This window comes from Abrus precatorius, unplaced genomic scaffold (assembly GCF_003935025.1).
Source record: "Abrus precatorius isolate BTA unplaced genomic scaffold, Abrus_2018 Scaffold10, whole genome shotgun sequence".
NCBI classification, from domain to species: domain Eukaryota; kingdom Viridiplantae; phylum Streptophyta; class Magnoliopsida; order Fabales; family Fabaceae; genus Abrus; species Abrus precatorius.
The window spans coordinates 29,777,528-29,805,307 of NW_020874292.1; the positions used below are offsets into that span (position 1 = coordinate 29,777,528).

Genomic DNA, 27,780 nt, shown 5'->3' on the forward strand with positions numbered 1-27,780 from the left:
CCTTGACAATTTGCAGTAAACCACCACATGAACAATGTATGAAATATTCAACAACCAAACTCAGTCAAAAACTAAAATTTTAAAAAGTATATCAATAGAAAATTTTTATTAGAAATCACAGGATGTCATGAACTATAATGCAATAATAACATTAATGCTACAATTTCTTATAAAAAACATAGTAGTTATTGATTTATTATTGTATCCTTAGATGCACGTTAGAAAAAAAAAAATACATAATGAGTCACATCTAGCCCTACATAACAATATCTTCAAAGTCAAACTCTTAAATGATCCTCTAAGAACCGACACCCATAAATTAAGCACTTTCAATTAAAAAAAAATATTATTTCATAAATTAATATCCAAAATCCCCTATAAGATTTTAATTCAACTAAAATAGTGTATTTATTTTTAAATCAGCTGAGATAATATTTCAATATTCCTACAGCACGACAAACATCATTCCTAAGTGATATCTTGTACACAATAAAACTTTCTCCTGCCTCCAGGAGACGCTAGACAGACAGTTAATGGCACATCTAAAGAATCTCAACCTATGTCACAGTTCTCTAGATTAATTTTAGTTTCCAATGTAGTCTAGCCAATCAGTTCAATTTATTTAATAAATATATGCTGCTAATTGACAGAACAAAATTTCTCATTATCATGTCAGTATCATCAGTTCCAATATATTCAATTCTGACAATTCTCAAGTTCTACAATAAACAGAATTCTATGTTTGCACAGCAAACTGCAAAGACAAGCTGGCACTATGACAAACCTTCTATAAGGTGGAAGCTTTAGCAGATTCATACAAGTAGCTGAGGTGGGTAATCTGTCAAGAGCTTCCTCTGAAGCATTACCACCGGCCCTACAAGAAGAGATATCAGATAATTTCACTGTGATCTTGTCTTTGCAGGATACAAGAATCAGTGAAAAGAAAACAATTTGAGCAAATATTTAATGCAATTAAAGCATTCACCTTTGTATGCAAAACAAAGGTTCAAGATATCGGAATCCAAGCAATGGTCCCCTAGAACAACCTGTCACAAACCTGTAAAGATAATAAATTTGTTATTTAATGAAAAGAGCCACTAAATCATATCACATAACTATGTATATCTTACTTCAAAAATTTCTTTTTGTTTTCCAATGAAAAGCCTTTGAGAACTTCCCAGAACATCTCAATCACATAATGCTCCTGTCAGAAGAAACCATATGTCAAAATTTCACAAGTCAAATAAGAAAAAAGCCGGTTCAAGACACAGAGTTGGCTTTCCTATCATGACATTCAAACTCCAAAAATTTAGACTGGATGGCAAAAATAAAACACATAAACTACGGGATCAACAAACACCATTTTTTATATAGAAAAGTTTTATTAAATAGAAAAGGAAATGCCTTTGAAAAATCAGTAAAATTAGGGGGAGAAAAAGATATCCTCCAACATCAAATAAAAGAAAAAAGACTAGTTGGAGGAAATTCCCCTGAAACAGCAACCAGAAGATGTAAACAACCAGATCTGCAACAGGTTTAGCAAGAGGCTCCCTTATCCCCCCCTCCCCCAACCAAATGTATTATCCAAAGGGTTGGAAAGACTGAACCCGGCCAAAAAAATTTCACCTCCATTTTACCAAGACCTTTAGAATGAGACATCAAAATTCATCCAATGTTGAATGACAAACCCAGTGCTCAACGAGGACCCAAAAACATTGTTCCAAAGGAAAGTAGCCACCTTACAATGCAAATTAGATGGTATAATGTTTATGAACTTGTTGAATTTAGAGAGGAAGATTTAGGATGGAGTTACTTGAGTGGAAAAGGGAATAATTTAGAGAATTTTCGAATCGAACAGATTATTATAAAGTACATTTGTTGTGCAGCAGAACATCCATACACATACACATCCCTATTGACAAAGTGGGTGCTGTTTCCTAGACTGAGAGTTAATAGGCGCAACTTACTAAATACTAATTATTACAAATATTAGTGAATTTTAACATGTGAAACCACATGATATTCTAATGAAGGTTAAAAATTAGTGGGAAAAAAGTGACAAATCCATATATCCTCTAAAAGTCATTAGTATCATAATAAGGAAGATTTGGACTTCGAAATAAGACTTGTCTAGAGGGAATCTCTGGAAGTTAAGAGAGCAAGGAGTTAAAAGGAAGAATTACAAGAACGCTCACCCTAGGAATCTAACGTTCAAATTTTCCTATTCAAATTGGCTGAAAATGGTGGTATAAAGGTTTATAATAAGTTAGTCTCTCTATAGCTCAAGCCAAAAACTTCTAGAAAAGTGAAAGTCCCATGTTAAATGACAAACAGGTATTTGATTGGAAAAATATACAAAATAGATATACTGTAAAGGTGACAGAAACTAGACCAAAGTTTAGAAAATATGCAGTATATGGCGTGTATATCCTCCCCTGCTACTGATATTAGTGATAGAGTCAGAAAAGAAAGGAACAGAATGGAAATAGCCAAAATAAAATGACAAAGGCTTACAAGAGGCACGGTCTCCCAAAATAAATAAATAAATCCCTCGCTTATAATCCTTCCCCCTCTCTCCCTGTCTTCCCTTCTTATATTTCTCTCTTTCAACAAACCCTGGGTTGTGTGCAGATAGTTACATGGAGTCAGCTGATTTATTCAGCTTCCCAGGGCTGTTAATCCCATTTTTCTCCTCCCTTTCTTTAAATGGTCCACCTAAGCAATATAAGAAGTTCTAACATGCCCTAGCCAAAGTTCAATCTAGGAAATTTTTTAAATAAAACCTAATTAATCATTAACTGTATTAAAAGAACTATACAAAAGATCAATCTAGGAATGTTTTTCTTTTACAGTATCATTTGACTGTTTCCAGCTAGGCATTGCTGACTAAATCCTCACAAAAATGCCAGAAAGCTTACACTATGATAGCCTCCTGCATAGTTTGTATGCATCCGCAAATCATCAACATCCAAGCTGTCAAGTGAACCTGATATCAGAAGCTATGAAAAGAAATAATGTCAATCAAGTTGGATATTAAAACGCATTGTGGCACAAATACAGATTCCAAAAAGTTTTGGAGAACAATTTGAAGATTTCACCCAAGAAAATTAGCGGAAAAAAATAAAAAAGGACAAAAGTCATCAAACTAATGAAGTTCAACAAATAAGTTCATATTAGAAGGCCAAGGCTTTCAGCTACTATATGTATTAGGAGTATAAGAGGTTTCACAAAACCAACTATGGCTACAATCTAAAACACAATAATACCATTTGCAATGCACTTTAAAGCAAGGTCAAACGAAATTGCATAGCTGATGGCTTTCAGTTTTGTTCTTATTCCCAATTGCTTCCTCAAATTTCCACTTCTCTAGAAATTTGCATGATAGGAATTCATTAAATTGACAGTCTCTTTTGGTGTTGCCAGATTTAATGCCTCGCTCTTCTAATCCAGAGGTCAAATTTTATGTTTGGATTGTTGTTCTTAATAGGATTAATATCAGTGATCTACTTCAAATTCAAAAACCTCTAACTGCTTTATCTCTTGATTATTGCATAATGTGCAGATCAAGTTCGGAAACTGGTTCTTATTTGTTCTTTCAATGGTCAACAGTCTCCTTTCTCTGGAATAGCTCATTTGGTGTTTTTGGTAAACACTGGGTTTGCATCTAAGGACCTTCAGCAATTCCTGTGTTAAATTTAGGAGATTTGACATTAGTAGAGACTGCCAAAAAGCTTTGGCATTGTTCACAATGTAGTTCTTTGATGCATTTCATAGGGAAAAAATGCTAGAATCTTTCCTAGACACCAATCTCCAATTAAATTCACCAGGGATCAACAAGTTTTTCTAGCTTTTCTTGTAGTGTTCTGCACAGTCTTTCTAGGGGGTCTCCGTAGAAAGATTGGGCATCCTTACGGGAGCTGTATTTCCTTTTGGACATCTCATAAAATTCTTTGAATAACAATAATAAGAGTTCATGTTAGATACAATCCTCCCCCCCCCCCCCCAATCAGATGGTACATTAGTGAGTTTAAATAAGGCATGTTGCCTATAGATAAGAAGAGGGGAGGTTAAGAGAGGGATACTATGGCATTTGAGAGGAAATGGGGGCCTTTGAGCATTGGGAGGAGCAGATCCTTGAAGTTCTGCAGCATTCTAGCTTTATAATTGGGGTTTATCCCTATTTCTTTGTAATAAGATACTAGGTTCCTATCAGTTCAATCTTTAATTTAGTGTTGCTTTTGTATCTTAAGTTTTTGTGATAGTCGGTCTTTTGTAATTTGTTTAACAGGTTTGTTTTAGACCAAAACTCACATAAAAAATAATTGCAATCACACAACAATAAACAATATGATGAATTTCACAACAAAGTGTAGTTTTAATTATGCAGTTTATAAGTATTTCTAAATTTCCCTTAATTTATGCTCATCAAAATAGGCATTAACATTAGACAAAACAAAAAAATTATCTTAGCACATTGTTACATATGGCCCTTTTGATTTATCACAAAGTAGAAGCTTCAAAGCACAGAATGGGAGGAAAAGTGTCATGCAAAAGCAGCCAAGAAAAAAGAAGAGAAAGCAGAAACAGAAAACGATAGCTTCAAGAAAGGTCAAAGGCATAGAAGCAAAGATAGGGACATAAAGGCATACTTTTCACTTTATAATTGTGTATCACCAGGAACATAATTTGCAACGGCAGACAAAAGACAGTTATTTACCCAGGCCTCTAGCAGTGGCAAGGGTATATTACAGTATTCATGAGAAAATGATAAGCATCCAGTTGTCAAACAGATCCTTAACATCACCATACAAGAGAAGGAACTAAAAAAAATAAAGAAAAAAAGGATAAATTCACTGGCTTAAAGTGAATCAAGTTAGAAGAAAACCTGAAGTTCATGCTCATTAAACATATCAATCCAATCCTTCTGAATAAGTTGCTGAAATCCTCTCAGGAAATGAGAACTTTGTTGACGTATCTAAAATCATTATTTTTGTTAATGTACTGGGAGCAAAATGCATGGGTACTAAGGGATGTGATTCAGATTAAAACAAATTTACTTACCTGAAAGTTCAAGCGATGGTTGGCTACAAGATGGATAAAAGTAATGACATTCTCATTAGTGACACGAAGGTTCTTTCCCCCTGGAAGCAGCTCCTCTTCTGTTTGCTCTCCATATTCGTTGTTTACTATAACAAAGTATAGTTCCAACTCCGAAACATCACCCTTATAATGCTGTTAGTCAAAACAGATTCAATGAGAAAAAGTTGAACACTCACTCAGAAAATCAAGGGTGCCCTATGAGTAATCTATCAACTTTGGTCACATTTGAGTCAATGTGGGATGTCAATAAATACTTCTACAGATTTCTTTTTTAAGTTAGCATAGGCACATGCTAGTTTAGTAAGGATAAGTACGAAAGGTATGAAACAAATAAACCTTATAATGCATACTACATTTCAGAAATATTTGTATTGGGCCTATTGGCTTTATAAATTAGAATATTTTATAATTTATACAATTATCGATAGTTTGGGCATTGCAAAATTTAGTGCATATCCCTATGGCAGGACAATTCAACATGCTGCTGTCAGCCATGCCATGGTTATGTATATATATGTATATAGTTTATATCTGTAAATTTATATTAAAAAAATGTCCAGTTATGTAGTTATACTAACATCTTAGGGAAAACAAAATAGACACTCTTAAGAGTTTTCTCAAGAATGAAATGGATGCCAGGAAATGAAAACAAAGTGAGGATACCTTCAGAAAGATAAGATGACGATATAATTCTGGGTCCAAGGAAGGCAAGTCATTCAAATAGTTGTGCCTGATATAAGGGAAAAAGAGGTGTAAGACAGCAGGAAGTATAGCCACCTCTTTAGCATTTGAATGTTAATTTCCAATCAAATGCACAAACGAACTTCAACAAAAACAGAGACAACATATACTGCAATCATGGCAATACACTTTTATCAGAAGTGCACACAACCCATCCATTTTTAGAAAGACAACACATTCAAAACCAGCAATGCATTACATGAATGCTACCCAGTCTCATTAATGAATCTCAAACATCAGCATAAAGCAGCTGTATGCAAGCATGCATGAGAACTCAGGATTTGAGGATAAACAATCTACATTTAAATTAAAAAAAAAAAACTACCTCAAACAGGCAAACCAAAGGATGTCTTAAAGCTTACTTTTGTTTCAATTTGCTCAAGAAGAATGTAGCAAATGGTAAATCAACCAAAATCCCTTCAAACATAGCCTGCAAATGTAATATGCAAGTGAGAAGTTTGGTTCCAATTAAGCACACGAATATAAGAAAAAAAACCATCCACCCAAAAAATAGGATGCAAACCGATCGATCATGTGACAAAGAAGATAGAACAGCAGCATCAGGTAGCACATTTGGTGACTATGCAAGGCCCTACATTATTTGAAATTGATGGGGCCTAACTCAACCCTAAAAGCCAGCTCAAGGGGAGAAAATTGTCCAAGTCTTAGAAGGACTATTTTGACTATATTCCTAACCAATATGTGACATTTAAACACATCCAACACTGGACATCCAAAGCACAAAATTTGTAGGATTAGACATCTACAAGTGACCCAATATTAAGACTGTATAAACTTTGATACCATATTTGAACATAACTTAACCCAATGATCAATTGGATTTTTATAACCTTATTTCCTCTCATTCTTAGCTCATTAATCCTCTTTTGTGTTTAATTGGTTTGAATTGGATCATTTTATGATGTTTAAATTTTATTTGAGTTTTATTTAATTTTTCTAGTATTTGGCATATTCTAATACTGTTTTGGTTTGTAGGCCATATCTTGAGTTATAGAGCTCATTTCATTATGATTCTTAATTTGTAGGAAAACTAAGAAAAAGGCGCACAATTCCTATGTAGAGGTCAGAAACCAATTCTGATGATAAGAAACTGAAACTGAAACTGGGCCTGAAAAAAGTTGGAACGCTGCACTCGCAGTTCTGACTTTGGTGCAATATTTGAGTCATATCTCAGTCCACAGATGTCCGTTTAAGCCCATTTCAGTTGCGTTTTGAAGCTAACATTCAGGGCTACAATTTCTCTTCATATCAGAAATCAAATAAGATAGATCTTCATGGCCAAAAATACCACCAAAGATCTTCGGGGATTCATCATGGATACTGAGCAGCAATTACAAACAAAACTTTTCCTCCAAAATTTGAATTTGAACAAATAAGGATTCCAAAGACAACTATTGAGTAGAGGATTAATGTAATTGAATAATTATTAATTAGGTTTTAACCCTTAAGAGCCTGTATTTAAATTAAGGCAATAGGTTGTAACAGGGTTGATTGAGACGCCAAGTTAGATTAGGTTTATGTTTTAGGAATTGAAAAAGGGCTGAGACACTCTTGAGGATCGGTTTCGCAATTTATTCAACAAAAAATTCGGTTTTATCTCTTTCTTCTTTCTCCTTTTGCTAATTATGATTTCGAATTGAAGTTCTTCGTTTAGATTGATAATTGTGTAGTTGTTTGATTACATATTATTCGATTGGTGTATGTAATTAATTTTTAAAAGAGTGTGAATTAAATTTTCAGGTTTGAAATCTAAGATTAATGGTATTGGTGAATTAAATTAACACAAATCGATTAAGTTCTAGAAGTTTCTGAACTTCGATCGAATTATGTGTTAATCGAATGCATGAGGGTTCTCGTGTGAATGCTTAATTTGATTTGAAGTTTCATTCGAATTTAATATTAATCACTAATTTGTTGGTTGATGCATCTTCTTGGAATCCAGTGATAGAGTGGTCGTAGTTCTTCTAAATTCTTGGATTAGAGTTTTTAATTTTTGTTAACTTTTGATTCTAATTAGTGTTATTCTATAAATCAAACCCCTTCTAATTTTATAATCGTATAACGTTATCATCGTTGAAAGATGACTCGGATTGCACCTTTTATTACATAATTTTTATGCAATTCGATTTTTAATAATTTGTCTGAACGCGACACTCACGATCACCCAAATGCAAGTTCAAGGGAGAAGGATCCTATAAATCTTATATGGAGTATTTAGGCCATACTCGTAGGCAATGTGAAACATTTTACCACACTTTATTAAAGAGAAAAGTAGATAGGGGTAAAAAAGGGACAAAACATACCTTTGCAAGAAGAGTACCAAGAAAGTGGAAAAATTGGAGATGCTGTTCATGTATCATTCCTGATCCAGGGTTAGGATAAAGTAGGTGATCTGCTGTTTCCTGGAAGCATTGATGTTTCAGAAATTCAGATTACCAAAAACCAATAAATCACAACATACAAGAAATATCAAAGAAATATTAGCTGAAGCAATGTCCAATCATACATTTCAAAACTTCAAAACTTATCTCCCTAATATTTTCAGTGACAACATAGATGATGGGTTGTTGTTCTTTGGCATCATAGTTGTTAACTAGTTATATTTTTAAATTTTAGTAAACAGCTGCAAAGTTTATTTATTCACTAGAATTCTATACACTTCACTCTTTTTAAAGTTATTCATTCCAACCACCCCACTGTAATCATATGTCCACTTATGGATAATTGGATACATAAAAAAACTTCAATTTGGTGCTAAAGTTCAATACTGTCACATTGTCACGGATCAATTCTCCTAAAAGCTGAAGCCAATTAGTAGAGCTGGGAATAGTTTACAAGCGAACCAGCTATTCCAAAAGTTTTGTTAGGCGAAAAGCACATGAATGATTTTATGTTTAACATGCCCTCCCATGCTTTGGGCTAGAGCAAGGATAATGCAGAAGCATACCTTGAGCAAAAATCTAACTTTTAGTTAGAAAAGTGGGGTAATATAATTCAAACTCTAGAACCTGGACCATGTAATCATAAATGCTATAACACCATGTCATGACCAAAAGCTTAAGCTATTAGGTGAAGGTATATGAATAGTCTTATATCTTCAGTTTTTATATCTATAACAAACATGAAACATAAAAAATAGGACAATATTCATATGACCTTAAACAATCCATATTGCACATCAAAGGCAGCACGTGTGATATTCTCCATGAAATCTTTGAATATTCCACCTCCATCTATTCCAGCCTCTTCAACTCCAAATTCATTGACAAAAGTCACACGAATCTGAAAATTGCATAAAAGGATGATTTACATGTTCCCCCAAGAAGACCAGAAAGCAGGGGAATAAACATGAGCATAGGCCTTAGAAAAGGACATTACCAATCCTCGAAGATCATCTTCTGACAACTGGCTCATTTGATTATAAGCATCTTCCAAAATATGATCCCTCCTTATTCTAAACCGGTTTCTAGTAAATACAGCATGAGATCCATGTCTTTGCCTAGCAGCAGCTAGTTGAGACTGATGAAACAATAAATAGACAATAGTTAAGTTTATGAAACCAGTCACATATAATGGCATGCACAAACTCCAAAGTTGCTCATTACCATCCATTGTAAATCCATAACCATATCTAAATCAAATCAATATTGAGTGAGATTCTTACAGTGAAAATCTTAACCCTGCTAGTAAATGGTATCAAAAAAGCTGCCTGTTTCAAAATTTCATTTGCTCGAGTATTTTCAATAACAGCCTGCAGAAAAAATTGCAAAACCACCAAATTAATTTTTTGTTTATATCACCCTAAAAAACAATAGTAGAGACAATACCTGAGAGATAAAGAAGTCATTCACCCCATCAGCATGGAAGTCACTGGGGGATGTAAACTGTCGTCTGTTGTTCCAATCTTGAAGCTATGGGAAGAAATTCAAAAGGCGAGTTAGGATGAAGATAAAACCAATTCATAAGCATATGGTTATTGGTAGCAAATGCATATTGATACCGTTTCAGGGAAGAGAGACCAAGGAACGTGTAATATGAATAAAAATTAGAACATTAAGGACAACCTCCAGACAGTTTTTTTCTTTGAATAGAAAATGAAATATTACAAGTGAGGAAAGAGCGAAAGCACAACTACAGAGAGTATAAGTTATCCTTCAAAATGGAATAAGAAAAAGAAATCAAAAAGTAAAAATAAAGAATAAAATGCAGTAAGACTGTCCAGTCTCTCTGAAAATCGCTTGAAATTGTAAGAGCATAGCACCATAGAAGCATAAACAAACCCATTCCAATGTAATGCATTAAGAGATACCCTTGAAGATCACAAATATCATAATATTATGGACAGATTTCAAGTTCAATAGAGAGGAAACATGAAATTAGATATATAACTATGATTGTTTCTACTGTTCTACCTGGGACAGTAGTTCAGAGACTACAATGCTAACCCTCTGTTGAATGGCTTCAATAGACTGCTTTTTACTAGCTGTGCTAACAAGAACTGATTTGACCGAATTAGCAGACGTCGTATGATTCACCCACAACAACTGCCATAGAGCCTGCAGAAACAGGAAACTTCAAAACATAACTACAATTGCAAAACAGGTTACTTTTGTAAAACAGGTTATTTTATTACTGAACTTTTTTTCCTTTAAGAACTAAGGATTTCAATCTCAGAACTCTCAACAACTTGTCTAGCAAAATTAGATAATCCATTTCAAAACATTACCTGCCTCAACAGAACAATGAGGCTTCTAATATCCTTCAGTGATAGTGGTTTCTCTTGCTCATAATATTCCTCATTATCAACTATCATAAGCATATGCCTGAAAGGAAAAACAAGTTAGGATACACTTAAATCATTAAGCTCAAATTATTATATAATTAGAATTTAAAAAAATATATAACAACAGTGAGCAATAGTTCATGCATCAAAATAAGTATTTATTAAACAAAGAAAGATTATTACTTGTAAACAGGACAGAATACAGCAAGAGGCAACAGCCAACCAGGTGCATCACCCGAGAGGTATGATAACCGCTCAGACAAAGATGACCATTTTTTATTCTCGTGGCACCGCTTCATAAAATTCCAAAGCATAGGAACAAGTTCGGTTCTGTAGGCAAGCACAGTCATAATCCTTTCAAGAGGCAATTTGTTGAAGATAACATATAAAAATCCACAAACTGCACCAACAGCTGCAACCTCCCTATCATCTGGCTCAAAATCTGAACCATTGGCCAATGAAAAATCTCTAAATAATATATTTGTCTGCACATGTCAAGAACTCCAAATTATCCATCAATTTTTCTTTAAAAAAATGGCAAAGAAAATTTTCAGTGACACTCAATACAAAGGACATTTGCAAGATGGAGTACCAATTGCAGAAGGAAGCGAGTATCTATGGCATTACAAATTTGTTGATTCAATTTCCTGTCCAAAGCTACTTCCATGACTTCATCATCACTAGTCATATCATCCTCAGCAATCACAGAATCTAAAATTAACACTCAACAGCTTAAAAACAAATGGTAAAGAGAAAGAAATGCCTCACATTTACTTTAAAAAATGATAAATTTAATAATTATGATTAAGCAAATTCCCATGGCTGCAGAGTTATGCTCAAGTCTAATATAGAGACAACAGCTCACTTATTTTTGCATAAGTAGAATATGCTCTGAGATCAATTTATCCAGGGTTCTAGGAGAAGAATGGGTATATCCTTCGACTTTGGAGAAGTAATTTGCTAGTGTTTGCAGGTACAACCAGGCTGTGATGTTACGGTATTGGAAGGAATATAAAAGCGTACATATTTCTTTCCTTGCCGTAACAGCTTAAGCTTTTTGGGCTTTTTTATTCATGACATAATGAAAGAAAGAAAAGAAAAGAGATGAAAGAAGACATTATTCAATACAATTTGTTAAGAAGAAAAGAAATATCTTTAATGAGACCAAGAAAAACTTGTGTGATTAGAAAGCATACTTTCTCTACCATCAGATCTTGTCAAAGATGGGAGCCCCTCCAGCAAAAACGTAGTGACAGCAGCGAGGTCTATGGCCTGAATAGAAACAAACAAAAATCAACTTTGAAAATACAACAAAATTTTAAGCATTCAAACTCCAATCCCATCAAAAGATCAAACTGCCCCCAACCCAAATGAAAGAAAAGATATTTACAATGTCTAATATCTAAAGATAAGCTTTATTCAGAATGATCCTAGAAGATGGATAGTTGAAACCACCACTAGATTGAATCACCTAGTCAGTAAGTTTTATGAATACCAAAATAATTGGACAAGTTCATGGTTCTAAAAGAACAAAGAGAAATTAAATCTCATATAACACTTTCACTTCAAAATTCTCTTTATAATAAAGATGAATCTTTATTCCTAAAAAGTATTCAGGATGCAAAAATAGTACACAGACTAAAGCAATCACTGATAACTTGGTTCAGGAGATTCACTTTGTGCATTAAAAAACAAGGCTACATGCAAGGTAAAGCTGATCATACTATGTTTGTAAGGCATTCATCTGAAGGGAAGATGGCTGTGTTAATTGTGTATTTGGATGATGATGAAGTACTTACAGTGGATGATTTAATAGAGATAAACAGGTTAAAGAACTGACTTTCTACAGAATTTGAAATTAAGGATCTTGATCACTTAATATAAATTTGGGGGATGGAAGCTGCAAGATCCAGAAAAGGGGAATTGTTGTTTCTCATAGAAAATACATTCTAGACCATCTTAAGGAGATTGGAATGAGCCAATGCTGACCAGTAGACTACTAGACACCCCAATTGTTCCCAATGTAAAGCTTGGAAATGACCAGAAAGGTGGAATCACGTACTCCACCAGATATTCTTGGCTGTTGACAAAAATAGTTAAGTTTTCCCAATTACTGGTTCCGTTGAATTGATTAGGCACACAATTATAAGGGAATTTTCAGATTTCCATTTTTTGCAGGTGAAGATCATTCTTTCCAGGTTGCAGGATCTCCAGTCACGTACCCTAATTTTTCCTTTACCCATCCAGTGTCAAATTCACACATAAGCCCATTCAAGGTAGGGAATGTTCCAAGCTTTGCAGTACCATTTGGTATGTGAATAAGGATATGTGGTACATGACCTTTATAGGACCACGGGGTATACTTATTTGGTTTTCCTTTTTTGATCGAAATTCATTTAGCATCGGATTACTAAGCACTCATAGACTATATATATGTATATAATAAAATTTACAATACATAAAACATAACTTAAAAAATAACAATGCTAAAATACTTTCATTAAGTCATAAATTAACAAAAGCATAAGTTTCATAAGCTGGATTCTTTCTTCTTCTTCCTTTGCTAATCAATGCCAGAAAGTACTATTGTCAGCAATACATCTTAAAAACTACTCATGTAACATCCATCGTCTGCATTCCTTTCTTGAAAGTGCTCTTGGATTCTTCTTCCCACGCAATAAAATACATTCTAAAATTGGAAATTGTTGAGTGTCTTGGATCGCAAACGACCCACCATTTGGATCACAAACCATGCAACACTCACTTACCCCATTAAGTTCGTGAATAATGAATAGTAGACTAGAACATTGGGATAGGGCATTGATGGAAGATGAGGAAGAACATGATTGGCTGCTCCTTGATGACATGGTAGAGGTTTTCGAAGGATTTAGGATTTCTCCTTTCATCTTCATCACTGTAGTCACCACTGATGAGAAGTTCTTTGGATCAGAGAACAAAGCTCTGATGCCATGCAGTTTTTGAAGAAGTTATAATTTTCTATCAAATTCATTTGAGATTATACAAGGATGAAAGATATAGGCATTGTTGGTTAAAAACATTAACCAATCTCCTGCTACAACTTAGGGAACAGAAATACAAACACAAAGGATAAGAGACAACTTAGGAAACAGAAACACAAATACAAAGGATAAGAGATAAATTGGAAAATAAATCAGATCAGAATCAAATGTGTCAGACCTTAATCTAATCTAAACAAATTCAAGGTGTTGTTCCAAATTCCTACCAAACTTTTACATATATGATCAGTTGTTCACAACTTCACGTATACAAATGGTGTCAAAGCAAAGCAGAATCAAAGTATGTATAGACTTGAATAATGTAATAATTACAAATACTTCTGTATTTATTATAATTTTTTCCAGGATGTTTTGGAAAAATGAATGCAGCACATGAGCTCCAACTGGTTGTAAACAGTAAATGTTCAAAGTTTACCAATAGAGGAAAAGTTTTCAAAACTCAAAGAAAAAACAATAGGAATCAGTATGGATATGATGCCTTTGAGACATTGATGAGCTTAATGATTGCAATGAAACTGAGACTCAGACAATTTAAGTGTAGCAATGACCCAAAAGACTGGCTACCTAATATGCCATGCTTCAGTTTATATACATTAGTGTCAAACTGATAATCAGGGTTAGAAAATAGCACATGTTAATATTAGGATAGCAGTAGCACATGAAGAATTATTCACTCCTAATCACTAGGAATGTGATGTCGTGAGCCTTTATTACTGTATCATTGTATTTATTACTTTGTAAATTCAAGTCCATCTTGTATCCTGCTTTATAGACAAACCCTCTCCTTTGAAACAATCTTCTCTATCCCTTTATAAAACCACTGCATTTAAAAGCCTAATAAGTAAACTCAAGGTAAAACCATCAATAAGTAAATATCAAAAATCTAACAGCATGAAATGTATATCCGTCAAGGCATTTGGCTAGGGGGAGATCTCAGAATAGTTTCTTTGTGATACAATAAGGCATTTGGTTTCAACTTCCTCTAACATTCATGGTTATTTTAGAGGGATTTCATTTACCAAACATGTTTAGGGGATGGGAATCTTTGCTTCTTCTATCTCCTTGTTTTGTGTTCCAATTTTCAGGACAATTTCCTATCCTCCAATCTCTGTGCAATCACCTTTTATATTCATGCACTTCTTCCTTTATCAAAGGGGGAAAAAATGTATAATATCCATTGAGATACCAATATTTGAGACTTGGACCTACTCCTATACAAGTCATGAAGCGAGATATATATGAAGCAAATTAAACTTAGAAAGAAAATAACAATTGGCCTATTCTACTGAATAATTTTCTTACCATTTCAAATGAACAGTCAGGTTGAGCCAGAGCAATTCCGCCAGTTTCTAATATATTTCCAAGAAGACAGGCATAGGTAGGAAATTCATCTGATATATCCTTAGGTAGACAGCTGATCAGATTTGGCACAAATTTTGCCATTTGATGAATGTAATGTTGGCTCAGGCCCTGTTTTGCGAAAACCTGAGTACCAAAAAAGAATCCAATTTAACAAGACTAGGCAAAGTTAGGAGAAAAGAAATATGTTAGTAGAAAAGAAATATGTCTAGAACATTAACAAACACATAAAGGAAACTCCAAGATGAAGGCTAGAGATATTGAAAGACAAAATATTAGGGACATAAGCAATAAAAAAAATCAAAAAATAATCTCATTCTTAATCAGCTTGAGTTACCCCCAATCCCATGGATTCTACTTAACATGCAGATTGCAGAGGTCCATAAGCACATGATAAAGAAAATAACTATTGACAAAAAAAAAAAAAAAATCATATTTTTCATATTGTCCAGTTGCTTATTTGTTAGGAGTTAGGAAGTTAGTTAAGCAAATAAGAGGATGTAAGGGGAAAGGGATTCACTCATTCTTGTCTCATCTGAGACTTGAGCTTTTGCACTTTCTGAAAGGAGAAAACTTTAAGGAGGTGAAACCCTTGGAGGAGAGTTTTCTGTCCATTCTTCTGTTCCTTTGCAATCAATCAAGAAATACAATCTGTCTTTCCTTTTCCCATTTTCTAATATGGGTTCCTAACATTTTGAGTTATGCATAGCATATTGACTCGTTCTCCTCCAGTTGAGGTTTATCAGGTTACATTATATTAGTTGATTTCACATTTTAGTGCTATCCATCAGTGCAAAGAGAGATTATAAGGCCTGGTCGTATGCACTAAAATTTTTAATTTTGTGTATTTCAACAGAGAGGAATAGAAGGAATTTGAAAGGAGTTTAAAATTCATCAGGTAAAATTGCTTTACATTCATGCTTTATTTCAGTGGTTTCCCATGAATTTCATCATACAAGGTTTCTAAGTTAATGTTCTAGATCCTTTGAACCATATAACATCTTTCCTGATCTTAGCTCCCCCTTAATATTTACAAAACAGATACACATCTTTGATGATTAAAACCTCCCTTTAACTTGTATTTATCACAAAGAAACGGACATCCACCAAATAGAATTAATATCATAAATACCTGTTTTAAGTTTGGAAAAACATGCCACAAGAAAGGAATTGTAAGGATCTGTGATGAGATGCTATGTGCTGGATCAGCATGTGAACAGATACATGGCTTCTGACCAATGTGACATATTGCAATGGTAAGCACACGCTCCAATGATGATTCCTTTTCACTGTAAATACAATTTTGAGCATTATCCTGCAGTAGATCATTTAGGGAGTTTATGTGTTCATGTGAAGCACAGTATGTAATAGATAAAACGAATATCATATGAAATAACAAAACTAGAAACAGTCAGATTAACCTTTTAACATGGATGGAATATAAGTTTCAATTGTATATTTGATCTACTGACACAGAATTTCATAATTAAACTAATTATTACACATGAAAGGACATAGATGTGTATAATGAACGGAAGTCTCTTCAAAGTTCAAACACATAACTTTAAGTCAAAAACATATTCTCTGTGAACTCATGAGGAGAATGGCTGAGGGAAGAATTGGAATGTCTAGTGAAGCCTCTACAACACAAGGATTTTTTTTTATAACAAAGAAGGGAATGAAATCAGAGGTAAACCAAATTATTATTGCCCCTGCTTATTCCTTTGACATCAAGAAAACTTCAGACAAGGATGGTATCGAGAATAATGCATGCTCTCAAAGACAATAAAAAGAAGAGAAAGAATTACAATTTAGGCTATCCTGTATTTACATTCTAGGATGATAATTGATTCAAAATTAACATACATACAAACATCATTCATAAGTTGACTTTATTAATCATTCTAGTATTTAGTTATCCTACACAAAGTATAAACATGTTAACCAAGATATACATTAGATGGGGTTAATTGTGTAGGGTAGCAAGAAATAAAAATGAAGAAAAAATGAATTGCAGAGCTACCTTTCCTGTAAGAACAATCTCCCTAAGTAGGCTGAAAGCATTGTTTTGAGACAGATATCCTACTATCTTACAGCTCCATGGCAGTTTGGGATCTATCAACAATACTAAGACTTCCAATAACGGAGTAGCTGACACATTAGATTCCACCAGAGTGAATAAAAGCTGGTCCTTCAACTTATTTCTGTCCAGTAAAATACTATATAAGCAAGATAACACGAGAAAAAAAACTAGCAGCAGAAATAAAAAAAAAATTATGTACTCAATGAAAGAAGAAAAAAGGAAGAGGATTTCTTTAGTATCAAAACAAATAATACAGCAACATTAAAACCCGAGGCAAGATATGTCTTCCATTAAAAAAGTCAATGACAATACAAGCTTCCAGGATAGGTCATGAAATACATACAAGTCACCCAACATTTAAGCATATATACAAGCCATTTTTGTTGACTCCATATATCTCATTATTACAAAAGTACAGTGGAACAAGCCAAAAACCCAAACTAGAGCCCCAGCCTAATCAATTATCCACCATGGCTCAGGCATGCTTAAATAACAGTGCTTAGTGTGCGTTTGGACTTCAGATTAGCTTTTTTGTTCAACAGAATCGTATTGGGATAGCTTTTGAAAAAAGAAAGTAAAATTTCCTTTCAAACTAAGCTTATCCAAGTATGCCTGTAGTTTATATTTTATTTATAAATAAGAAATAAAACATATTAGAGGGAAAAATTGAGAAACCAGGTATTAGAGATTTTTACAGCAAGGAACAAATAGAAAATGTTATAGGAAAAGTTTTAGTTATTGAAAACTAGTGTTGTAAGGAATTTGCGAGACCAAAAAATTATTCTACCGAAGATCCTTCAAAATTATAATTATTGGAACTTTAACTTGACTAGAAACTTCAGAGAAACTGATGAAGTCCTTTCTCAAGTTTCCAACTCAATATCCTAATCTTTGGAGTTTCCACTTGGACAAACCCATTTCCAGGTTCAAAACTTCCTCCCCGAGTTCAGGTCTTCTGTTTGAAGATAAGCATGAATAGGATTAAGTATTAAGTATTAACACAGCTCTATCTCCTTCTATTGTGTGTCACGCACAGATCTAGAGAAAACTAGCTCTGAGCTTTCATCAAGGACCAGTTTCTAACATTTTATGATTTTAAAAACTTTGGCTTAGCAGGCTATGATTTAATGGCAGTGTTCTATTTTTGCCATATTGTGGTGTATGATGCATCTAGTTGGATAGAAATAACCTCCTCAGGCCCAACTTTTGTTACAGTATAGTATTTATTGTGTGTCTGGCATCTCTTTGGTGGTCTAATCAAGGTTGGTTAAACAGAATTTCTTCTACTGAAAGTCTTCATGCAGTCTATTGGCTTGCTTTTTTATTCACTTTTCTGTTAAGAGGATTTTATGCTTCCTCATCATGTACTTTTCCTCTCTTTCTTCCTAGTCAGATTAAAATCATTTATGTGCTTTCACCCTTACAGTTTCCATTTTTAGGATATTAGATTATCGTGTGATATCTACGACCATGTAATCTAGAGTTCAATTCATGTGGCTCCCATTTTTCAAAATAAAATTTAAAGCTCTTCTACTGAAAAAAAGATACAGATTTGAGAATCAACTGAAAAACAATAGTAGCCATCTATATTTTTAAACTCTCTCAGAAAGCACCTTTACCCATCAAACACCCTCCATGTTCTCCCTAACCAAGCCAGCTCTTCTAAGAGCTTAAGGGTCTGTTTGTTTACTTGAGAAAACCAAGTTTCACAAATCCCAATCACATTGAAATCCCAATTGAATGGTACTGATTAATTTTCAAAGCAGAGAAACTCTTTCAAAAATATCAATGGATAAACAATCAAGCCCTAAGTTATCTGAAAAATTGGTTTGACATCTTTAATGCACCCCCTTACATGATCCCCTCTTAGTTTAACGCATGGACAGTAATGCACAAGCTCACTTGAGGATTAGTCTTTGAAATTCAACTTAATTATGAATAAAGGAGCAGCAATGATTGAGGACCAAACCCCTAACCACTTGATCATAGAGACCTTGATACCATGTCAAAAACCTAAAAGTGTAGCCATTAGGAGAAGGCACAACATTGGCTTTATGTCTTAAACACAAGCTAATCATATAAAAGAAAAGGCACCAAGTTTTGGCAGGATCCTCCACCTCCTATAACCCATTTCCCATCTCAAATTTAAACTCAATACTTGGCCATCACTTCCAACAGGCAATCTAATTGAAGAAATAAGCAACAAAACTTGGGAATACAAGTCTATCCCATTAAAAAAGACCATCTCCAGAAATACAACCATTTTCCTGACTTTAACCTTGCTGACCTCTGTACCCTTGTACTTGGTATATTAGATATGGCACCACAAATTACATTAAGAACCAATTCAACATGATTTGAACAACTCAGATCAGAAGCACAGTTAATAGCATCCAAGTGACATGCAACTTAGAATCCAACCCAAAATAATAATAAATAAAAGAGAAAGTAGCAACCAGCAAGAGAATTTAGAAAAGCCAAAAGGCCCAGAAAATTCAGAATTTAAAATAAATAAAGCCAACCTATTCTGATGTATGGCACGAATACAAGTATATACAATTTGCTTCACTCGGTAGTTCACCAAAGCACTTGTGGATGAGTAATCCACACCAGCAAAAAGTCTCACAACATCCCCTGTTGCATATATTTTCTATGCATTAAGTTCCATGCACAAAAGTAAAACTTGCAGAAGCAAGGATGCAGGCAGATATCTACAAAATTTAAAACTACTTTTCTTCTAACAAGCGCCAGATATAAATATATTAGCATCAGTAGCATGCAGAAAAAATAAAGAATTATGTATTTGTATCTCTATGTCAAAAACAAAAAAATCACAAGCCTTCCTAAAGCCATGGGGGAGCAAACAAACAATGGGACTAAATTCTCAACTCTATTCTCCTCACTATGCTGTCTCAAATACACCCACATTTACATATATCAATTTGGCTTTATATCAAGGCAGTCAAAAAGAAAGTGAGATAGTTGCTAAGGTGATTGATGGAGCAATATAGAAAAAGACTTATATTTGATTTTCATTGATTTTTGAGATAGTGTATGATAGAATGCCAAGTGAGGTATTGTGGAAGGCCCTACAAAAAAAAAAGGAGACTATATAGTCATGGTTGTTAAACACATTTTAACTCAAAGTCAAACCCATACAAGTTTACAATCCTAGCTAAGGAAATTGTGTCAAATCGAACATAATTTGGATGAACTTGAGTAACCTCATGACTTTATACTCAGTTCTACGTGTTTAACAAAACTATGGGAAAATTGCATTTTCTCACCAAAATAACACAACTTGGAATTAAGGCACCACTTTTCTTCCCTCTCCGCAAGTTGCAAAACACCACATTTAGAATTAAGGCACCAAAATCACATTATAATTATATGATTGGGCTATTTTAAGTATGATTTAAACCTTGTCATTGTGCTTTATTTCATCATTATGCCTTTTTAAACATTCTTTTTGTATGAGGAAAACTCGTAAAAGTTTACAAACATTCCATGAGTTTACATAATCTCTCAAATTTAACAACCTTGCATACTGTGTTATATTTGAGCAATCAGAGATATCTATGATCCTATGAGGGGGTCATATATAAATTCAATGTAGTAAAGATAATAATGTTGCATTAGATGAGTAAACATATTAGACAAGATAGGAATAAGAATGAGTACATTTAGTGAAAAAGTTGTGGTAGCACCTATTATAAAAAAAATGGAAGAATCTCACATAGTTGGTTTGAGCATGTGTGAATAAGACTAACAAAAACCTCAGTTAGGAAAGTAAATCGGATGGAAGGGAGTCCTATAACTAGAGGTAGAGAGAGGGGAAAAAATGAACAGCCACAACAATTCTTAAGGATTTAAAGGTCATCGGTTTATCTATGGACATGATTCACTATAGATATAAAACACTATAACATCATTTGATCCACGGGAAATAGGCTTGTTATTTAGGGTCCAGGTAAGGTGCTGCCACCATGTCAATGTCAGAGTTTGAAATAGCTGAGAAGTACTGTTCAATTGTTGTCATAGCTAGAGTTGCATTGAGAATGGGAAGATGAGCAGACTCAAATGAAAACAGGTACAGGGCCACATAAAAATGTAGACTGATCATTGAAACACTGCTTTCCACAAAAATTTTGGGCAAGTCATACAGAAGTCGAATTGAGCCATACTGAAATAGTATCAGACTCTTACCAAACTTTGAACTTGAAAAAAAAAAAAAGTTGCTTACCTAGTACAGACCCAAGTGTACCCATACCAAGAATGTTTAAATGTAAATTATATGCATACCCATGCTTTAGAGGAAGAGACATAGGAGATTGTATAACAACACAAAGCCTTATCCTACTTGGCGAAATCAGCTACATGGTTTGCACAACATTACTGGGCTCGATTAAAAAATCAAATTCTCAAAAATATTATTTACCCTAAGATCTCTTAATATAGAAAATTGTACAAACCAAAAAAAAATCAACATCAAGAGCCGCAATAGATACTAGAGTCTAATGGAAAGACACATAAGGAAACAAAAGACTTGGAAAGATATATATGCTCTACATCAACATACAAAAAGCCTTGAACTAATATTCAGGTGTCAAAAGAAGTCCTGTGAAATGCTCTAGAGAAGAAAAGAGTTTGTATTGCATAAATACAACCTATAAAAGGTCATCTATAATGGGACAATGACTAGCGTGTGGCTCATGATGGTATAACAAAAGATTTGCCAATAAGAATAGGTTAGCACCAAGGGTTGACTGAAAGTTCATTCCTTTTTATCTTCTGATTGTATGTACTTATCTATCCATACAATGGTAAAGGCCTCAATGAATGTGAATGCTGGGCAATTAAAGGGCAACAGGGCACAAAAAATGTGGGGCATGGGAATTTTGTGATGGATGAATACCGATACAATAAATGATAACATCAAAATCAACATGTTAGAGTAACACATACTGCAACGAAGATTATACAAAAGCGCCTAAGGTGGTTGGATCATACGAGAAGAAGACTAATAGAGCCTCCAATGAGAAAAGATCAAATGGAAGATAGTCCAATTAAAAGGGTTGAAGATAAATTAGGAAATTTTATGGAGAAACGATTAAAAAAGACCTTGCTATGAATTATTTTATTAAAATTCTATTTTTGGATATTGCGTGATGGCTGTTAATTCATCTATGTAATTGGCTCCACTTGGTGAGATAAGGCCTGCTTTCTGTTGTTCAGTTAAGACAAATCTTTTTTTGGAGGGTGGATGGATTGAACACAAAAGAAATAGCTTTCCAGTTTGCAAAATCTTGCTAAAGAACAAATAACCCACATACAGTAGAAAATAAACAACAAAAACCAAGGCAAAAAGAATGCTGATTAAAAATTACCACTCTCTTGAACAAACTGTTGAAGCAATCGGCAAATTTGCACAAGAATTAAAAAATCATCAACATTTTCTGCATTAAAGAAATAGAGGAACTGGCGGAGGAAATCAGAATCTGGACCAAAAGCATTCCTGAATGCACACAAAATGGTATTAACTTGAGTTGTAAGAGTGGAATGTTCAGGTAAGACCATACTAAGATAAAATACAACAATAATTTTAAAGAAACTTTGAGTAAAAGGTAGTAAATAGCTTTCATGCAACCATGAAGGAATAGCAATCAAATTTCACCTGTCTAAATTCAGGCATTTCTTCCCATAGATTGTTAGGAATTTCTCTCGCACCATAGACTGTTCCATTCTGACAACTTTTCTCCCTCTGAAGCATTTCTGTAGCAAGAATAAATCAACTATATGCAAGACACTCATGAAATGTATATTACCACTTATCATAAATGTACCTTCCCAGTAATAGGCATGTACAGCACATATAAACCAGAATCTAGAAGGCTAAACTCTGTAGCTAGGAAATGTAAAATGTTGATTTCACATAGATGTGAATGCTAAAAGTTATTTTACAATTTTAGAACATAAATTTCATCAAATCATAAAATTGTACTGACTTTTTTTCTTATTGGAAAATGCATAGCATTAGCATCATTCAACAGACACTTACCATAACTTTCATCAAATTGTACTTATTTCTCACACAAATTTCATAATGATTTTTTTTCTTATTGCAAAATGCATGGGATCATTCAACAGACATTTACCACAACTAACAAGGTCACTCTTGTTAAATGTTAATTATAGGGGTAAAAATGGTCAATAGCTTGGTAAATTATTTGGAAACAAAATCTTTCATGTTGAAACCATTATGTACAGTGTATGATTGGTGGAATCAGGCTGTTTATTGGCCATAATATTGTAACTTTCAAACAACTTTAAACTATTTCCCCAAAATTGTCAAGGGTAAGTTGGTCACATGGTCAAGGGAAGGTTAGGTATGATAAGGGCAGGATTCAGGAGCATCCTCCTCAGAAGATCATTAGTATGGTATTTGCTTTAGGCCTTTCAAATTAGATATAATGCTCCTATATTTGCACATGGATGGCAAATGATACAAATCATTGACATCATTAACTTGATTAGATGTAGGTCAAAGAGCAATGAGGGGAATTTGATTTCCAAAAACATTGCTTTAGTGCCTAAGTGGCAATGGCATTTACAATTATATATTATTTCATGATAGCACCAACACTAAGTAACTTGAAGTTATGGTTTAGACTAAATAGGATTGAATCCCAAAATCACTGTAACTCTTGCAAAGCCTTGTGAGTTCATTACTAAAGCAAAATTCGAGTTAGCAATGTAAAATAAGCTCTTAACCTTAAGTTATTGTCATGATAGTATTCTTATTTATGTTAGAAAATGCATAAAAAATCAAAGTATCATTTAGCTCACTAAACTATTTATTGAGATTTTAAGATTTAAAACAGTATCAAATGACTAAGGAGAAACAATTTGGTTCCTATATATAAGTGAGAACAAGTCAGATATTCACAACTGCATAAAATATAGAAGGATAAAACTTATAAGCCACATGATTAATCATATACTAAGAAGAGATTGAGATCCTAGAAAATCAGTTAACAAAAGTTATTTATCTTCTACAGGAGTAAAAGTACCAATCATCAAGAGAAATATAGTGGTATGCTTTGGAAAAAAAAGATGTTTGATGTAGCTCATATCTAAGTTATATAAGATATGTATAATAAGGTAACTACAAATCTGAAAACTCCTACATAAGTGACTAATCACTTTCTTATAAGGATAAACTTACATCAAAACTTAGCCGAAGATGTCTATGAGGCCTTCAAAGGAGCAACTAAACACCTTACAATAGATCCTTACTTATTTAATCTAATCTTGAATGTGTATAGTAAAGATGTACAATAAATTACCCCTAAATATATACTTTTTGCAAATGACATAATTCTGATTGAAAAATTAAGGGTAAAGGTTAACGCTAAACTTGACATTTAGAAACAAACTTTGGAATAAAAAGGTTTTAACTTCAACAAGAATAAGATGAAGTATATGTAATGTAATTTTAACAAAAAAATAAGACGAAAATGATTTGGAGATAAAACTTAAAGATTGTGTCATATCACAAGTTCCTACGTTAAAATATCTAATAAGTTCCTAAATTAAAATATCTAACAATAATTTTACAAGATGATAAAAAAGTAATAATGATATTATAAACAGAATACATGTTGAGTACTTAAAATGGAAAAAGAAAATGTCAAATGTCATTTGTAACTGCAAAGTAACTATTGAACTCCGAGAAATTGTATCAAACTACTATACAACCAATTGTTTTTTATGATAGTAAACGTTAGACTTTAAGGAAACAACACACGAAAAATGTGTAACAGAAATAAGAATGTTAAAATAGATCAATGACCACATTGGAAATTATATAATAAAAAATGATTGTATTTTAGGAAAAATTGGAATGACACTAATTGAGAACAAATAATAGAAAATTACAGTGGTTTGGGTATATGCAAAAGAAGTCATTGAAGGCAATAGTGAAGAGAGTAGAACGCATGAATTGAAGCATTAGCAAAAGGGCAAAGTGAGATCAAAAAGAATTTTGAAAAAAAATTATTTAAACAAATCCCATGATAAATAATATATCAGAGAATTTAGTTTTTTTATCAAGTCCAACAATGTCATATGATCCATGTATTATAGACGACCCCACCTCATGGAATAAGGCATTTGTTGTTGTTATTGTTGTAAATTAATATGAAATCATCTAAAAGAACAATAAATATAATTTGTTCAACAAACTCAAATAAAATTATACCATATAAAGTAATAAAAAAATAATAACAATTTGGTTATAATTTGTAACAAACTAATTAATAGATTAAGACATAATAAAAAATATATTCTTTTGATTGATACATAATTTATATATCTTTTTAAAATGTAGTATTTTACTGTTTTTATTTCTTATTTAATGAACATATCATATATATTAAATATTACTACGTATTTTTGCTATAACATTAAATTAAATAATATTAAAAAATAGTTAGTAATAAATTATTTTTTTTTTCTCTGCATTATAATAAAACAACCCTTATATTTACTCTTTGAATGACTAAAAGGGTAAATGACTAAGATAGCAGCAAATAAAAGTAGGTCATGAAAGAAACTTATGGTGGTTTTGTCCAAAACAAAATGCAGAGCTAGCTAACCTTGTTAACAGACTCGTTTGAAAATTTAAAACTTGCTTTAAGGATTTGCAGTCTTGCCTTTGTCTTAGGCAGGGGAACTCAAAAGGATTAGCCAAAAACGCATGTTCTACGCTAGACCTTTCACAGCTCTTTCTCCAAAGAAATGTCTTATGTTCAGCTCCATTCACAAGCACGCACTAGTTTGTTTATGCATTGTAAGGCAGCTAATTTCTTTTCAGAAAGTTTTTTTGGTGTTCTTGGTGAAACACAAGGGTTTCTTTTCAATTTGGACCAATTCTCTATGATTAGTTTAAAGGTTTTGGGAAGAACAAGAAAGCAAAGATTTTATGGCAGTGTGATGCTTTAGTACCTATCTAGTGAACATAGTTAGTGTGTTAATTTGTTAGGTGGAGGCTCTTGAATGGTTTTATAACTCTAACAAAAAATAATGTTAAAATTAGTGTCTCTTCCCGAAACATCTATATTATTGGATGGTACTGCACGTATGGCTTTTCTTCAACCCATTGCTCAGTTATTTCAGGGGAATATTTTTCACCTATATGCAAAGAGTTTGAAATTTTGAGCAACTTAATTGCATTTTTTTAGCCACTATATCATGCCTTTCTCTTCATTTTTTGTCCTAGGATGATGTCCTATTCTCCTCCTGAATCCTGATGTAACTTTATCTCCTTTCTTCATGATATTATTATTCTTCTTCTTCTTATCAAAATAACAATAATAATTCAATCACCCATGATAGCTTGGTATGAGACCATTCACAACAGCTCAACCCAACTCCCTACTTATTTGCTTCCTAAAAATTACGATGTTATGATGCTTGCTAAGGCCCAGAGTGCCCATCATCACATCTCAAAAACACCCTCAATATTATGGAACACTTGAAGTGAAGCCAAAACAATAAAAACCCAAAGCATCAAAAGAGCAATTCAAATTGCCAGCCAGCTTACCACAACAACAATTTCAAACTAATGCATTAAAAAACAACCATCGATGCAAAATGAAATAGCAAGTAGATCCACTCGAGGTTACACTTAAACAGCACACTACACTGATGCGAAATGCAAAACCAATCGAATCTAACGAAATGCATTAAAAAAGGCATGGAAACCTGAATCCTGAGTGCAGCAGAGTTTTGCTGGCGCAGCCACAAACGCCGATTCCGCTCCAATCGCGTCTGTTCTAGAAGATTCTTCCTGTCCCTTTCCTTCGAGCTTCGACCACCTAAATCAACACGCTTACGAGTAGAAGGATCGCCGCTGAAGAACATGTTTATTCGATTTCTACGCGAGCTTCGGCCAATTCACGCCCTAATTTCAATAAACAAGTAAAAATATAATGAAAGCGAAAAATCGAAGCACGCGAAGTGGAGATTAATTTGCAATGAGGTGATGAGAAAGTTGCCCTAGAAATTGGGAGTTTGAATGAAGACAATAATAGGGAAAGTAGTAGGTGGAAAGAGAATTCTGATCAGAAAACCTATTTGATTAGGGAAATAAAAGTAATGTGAATATCAGTTATGTATTTATAGGGAAAGAAAATTAAGAAAATGAAAGAAAGAAAAGGGGAATCTTCCCTAACTTTCTGGGTGAAGTGTGTGTTATGAAGGAGGAAGGTTCTAATGGGAGAAAGAAGCAACCACCGGTTTCAAGTGGTAAACTGTGCTGGCAAAAGATGGAAAGAGCACTCGCAAGTAGCAACAGAGAAACTAAATTGTTATGTTTATTTTTTGGTTTTTAAATAATAAATGTATTTTTAATTATATTAAAATAATAATTTTAATTTTAATATCTATTTATATGTAAAATTAATATAGCAAACAAATAATATTTTCAATTGCTTTGGTCTAACTTTTCCCTTTAATAAATATTATTTTTCAAATATCTTGTCACGTTTTGTTTTGTTCTCTCTTTACTATTCAATAAAAAAAATGTAGAATGTAAAGCAAAAGGCAAAATGCGACAATAAACTAGCATGACTAAAAAGGGAATACTCTAACCA

At 33.4% G+C, this 27,780-nt stretch overlaps 1 protein-coding gene across 3 annotated transcripts in view; it reads right to left on the reverse strand.

The window, feature by feature from the left end:
• Positions 1-27,488, reverse strand: part of LOC113852903 (E3 ubiquitin-protein ligase UPL6) — a 28,209-nt gene extending 721 nt beyond the window's left edge. The window contains exons 1-26 of one of the 3 annotated variants that reach the window (XM_027483301.1): positions 27,422-27,488; positions 26,891-27,089; positions 22,800-22,897; positions 22,513-22,640; positions 19,648-19,759; positions 17,066-17,246; positions 16,175-16,357; positions 14,986-15,168; positions 11,842-11,917; positions 11,238-11,356; positions 10,829-11,130; positions 10,589-10,685; positions 10,275-10,418; positions 9,690-9,773; positions 9,527-9,613; positions 9,241-9,381; positions 9,019-9,144; positions 8,166-8,264; positions 6,204-6,271; positions 5,764-5,830; positions 5,062-5,232; positions 4,886-4,975; positions 2,919-2,999; positions 1,131-1,204; positions 986-1,057; positions 785-874 (exon numbers count right to left, since the gene is read on the reverse strand). In XM_027483301.1, the coding sequence (XP_027339102.1) occupies positions 785-874; positions 986-1,057; positions 1,131-1,204; positions 2,919-2,999; positions 4,886-4,975; positions 5,062-5,232; positions 5,764-5,830; positions 6,204-6,271; positions 8,166-8,264; positions 9,019-9,144; positions 9,241-9,381; positions 9,527-9,613; positions 9,690-9,773; positions 10,275-10,418; positions 10,589-10,685; positions 10,829-11,130; positions 11,238-11,356; positions 11,842-11,917; positions 14,986-15,168; positions 16,175-16,357; positions 17,066-17,246; positions 19,648-19,759; positions 22,513-22,640; positions 22,800-22,897; positions 26,891-27,049 (3,032 nt within the window). In that variant the 5' untranslated portion in view covers positions 27,050-27,089; positions 27,422-27,488. Of the gene's footprint in view, positions 1-784; positions 875-985; positions 1,058-1,130; positions 1,205-2,918; positions 3,000-4,885; positions 4,976-5,061; positions 5,233-5,763; positions 5,831-6,203; positions 6,272-8,165; positions 8,265-9,018; positions 9,145-9,240; positions 9,382-9,526; positions 9,614-9,689; positions 9,774-10,274; positions 10,419-10,588; positions 10,686-10,828; positions 11,131-11,237; positions 11,357-11,841; positions 11,918-14,985; positions 15,169-16,174; positions 16,358-17,065; positions 17,247-19,647; positions 19,760-22,512; positions 22,641-22,799; positions 22,898-26,890 lie in introns of all 3 variants that reach the window. The other 2 variants (XM_027483300.1, XM_027483302.1) reach the window with 2 other exon arrangements.
• Positions 27,489-27,780: the final 292 nt, after the last annotated feature.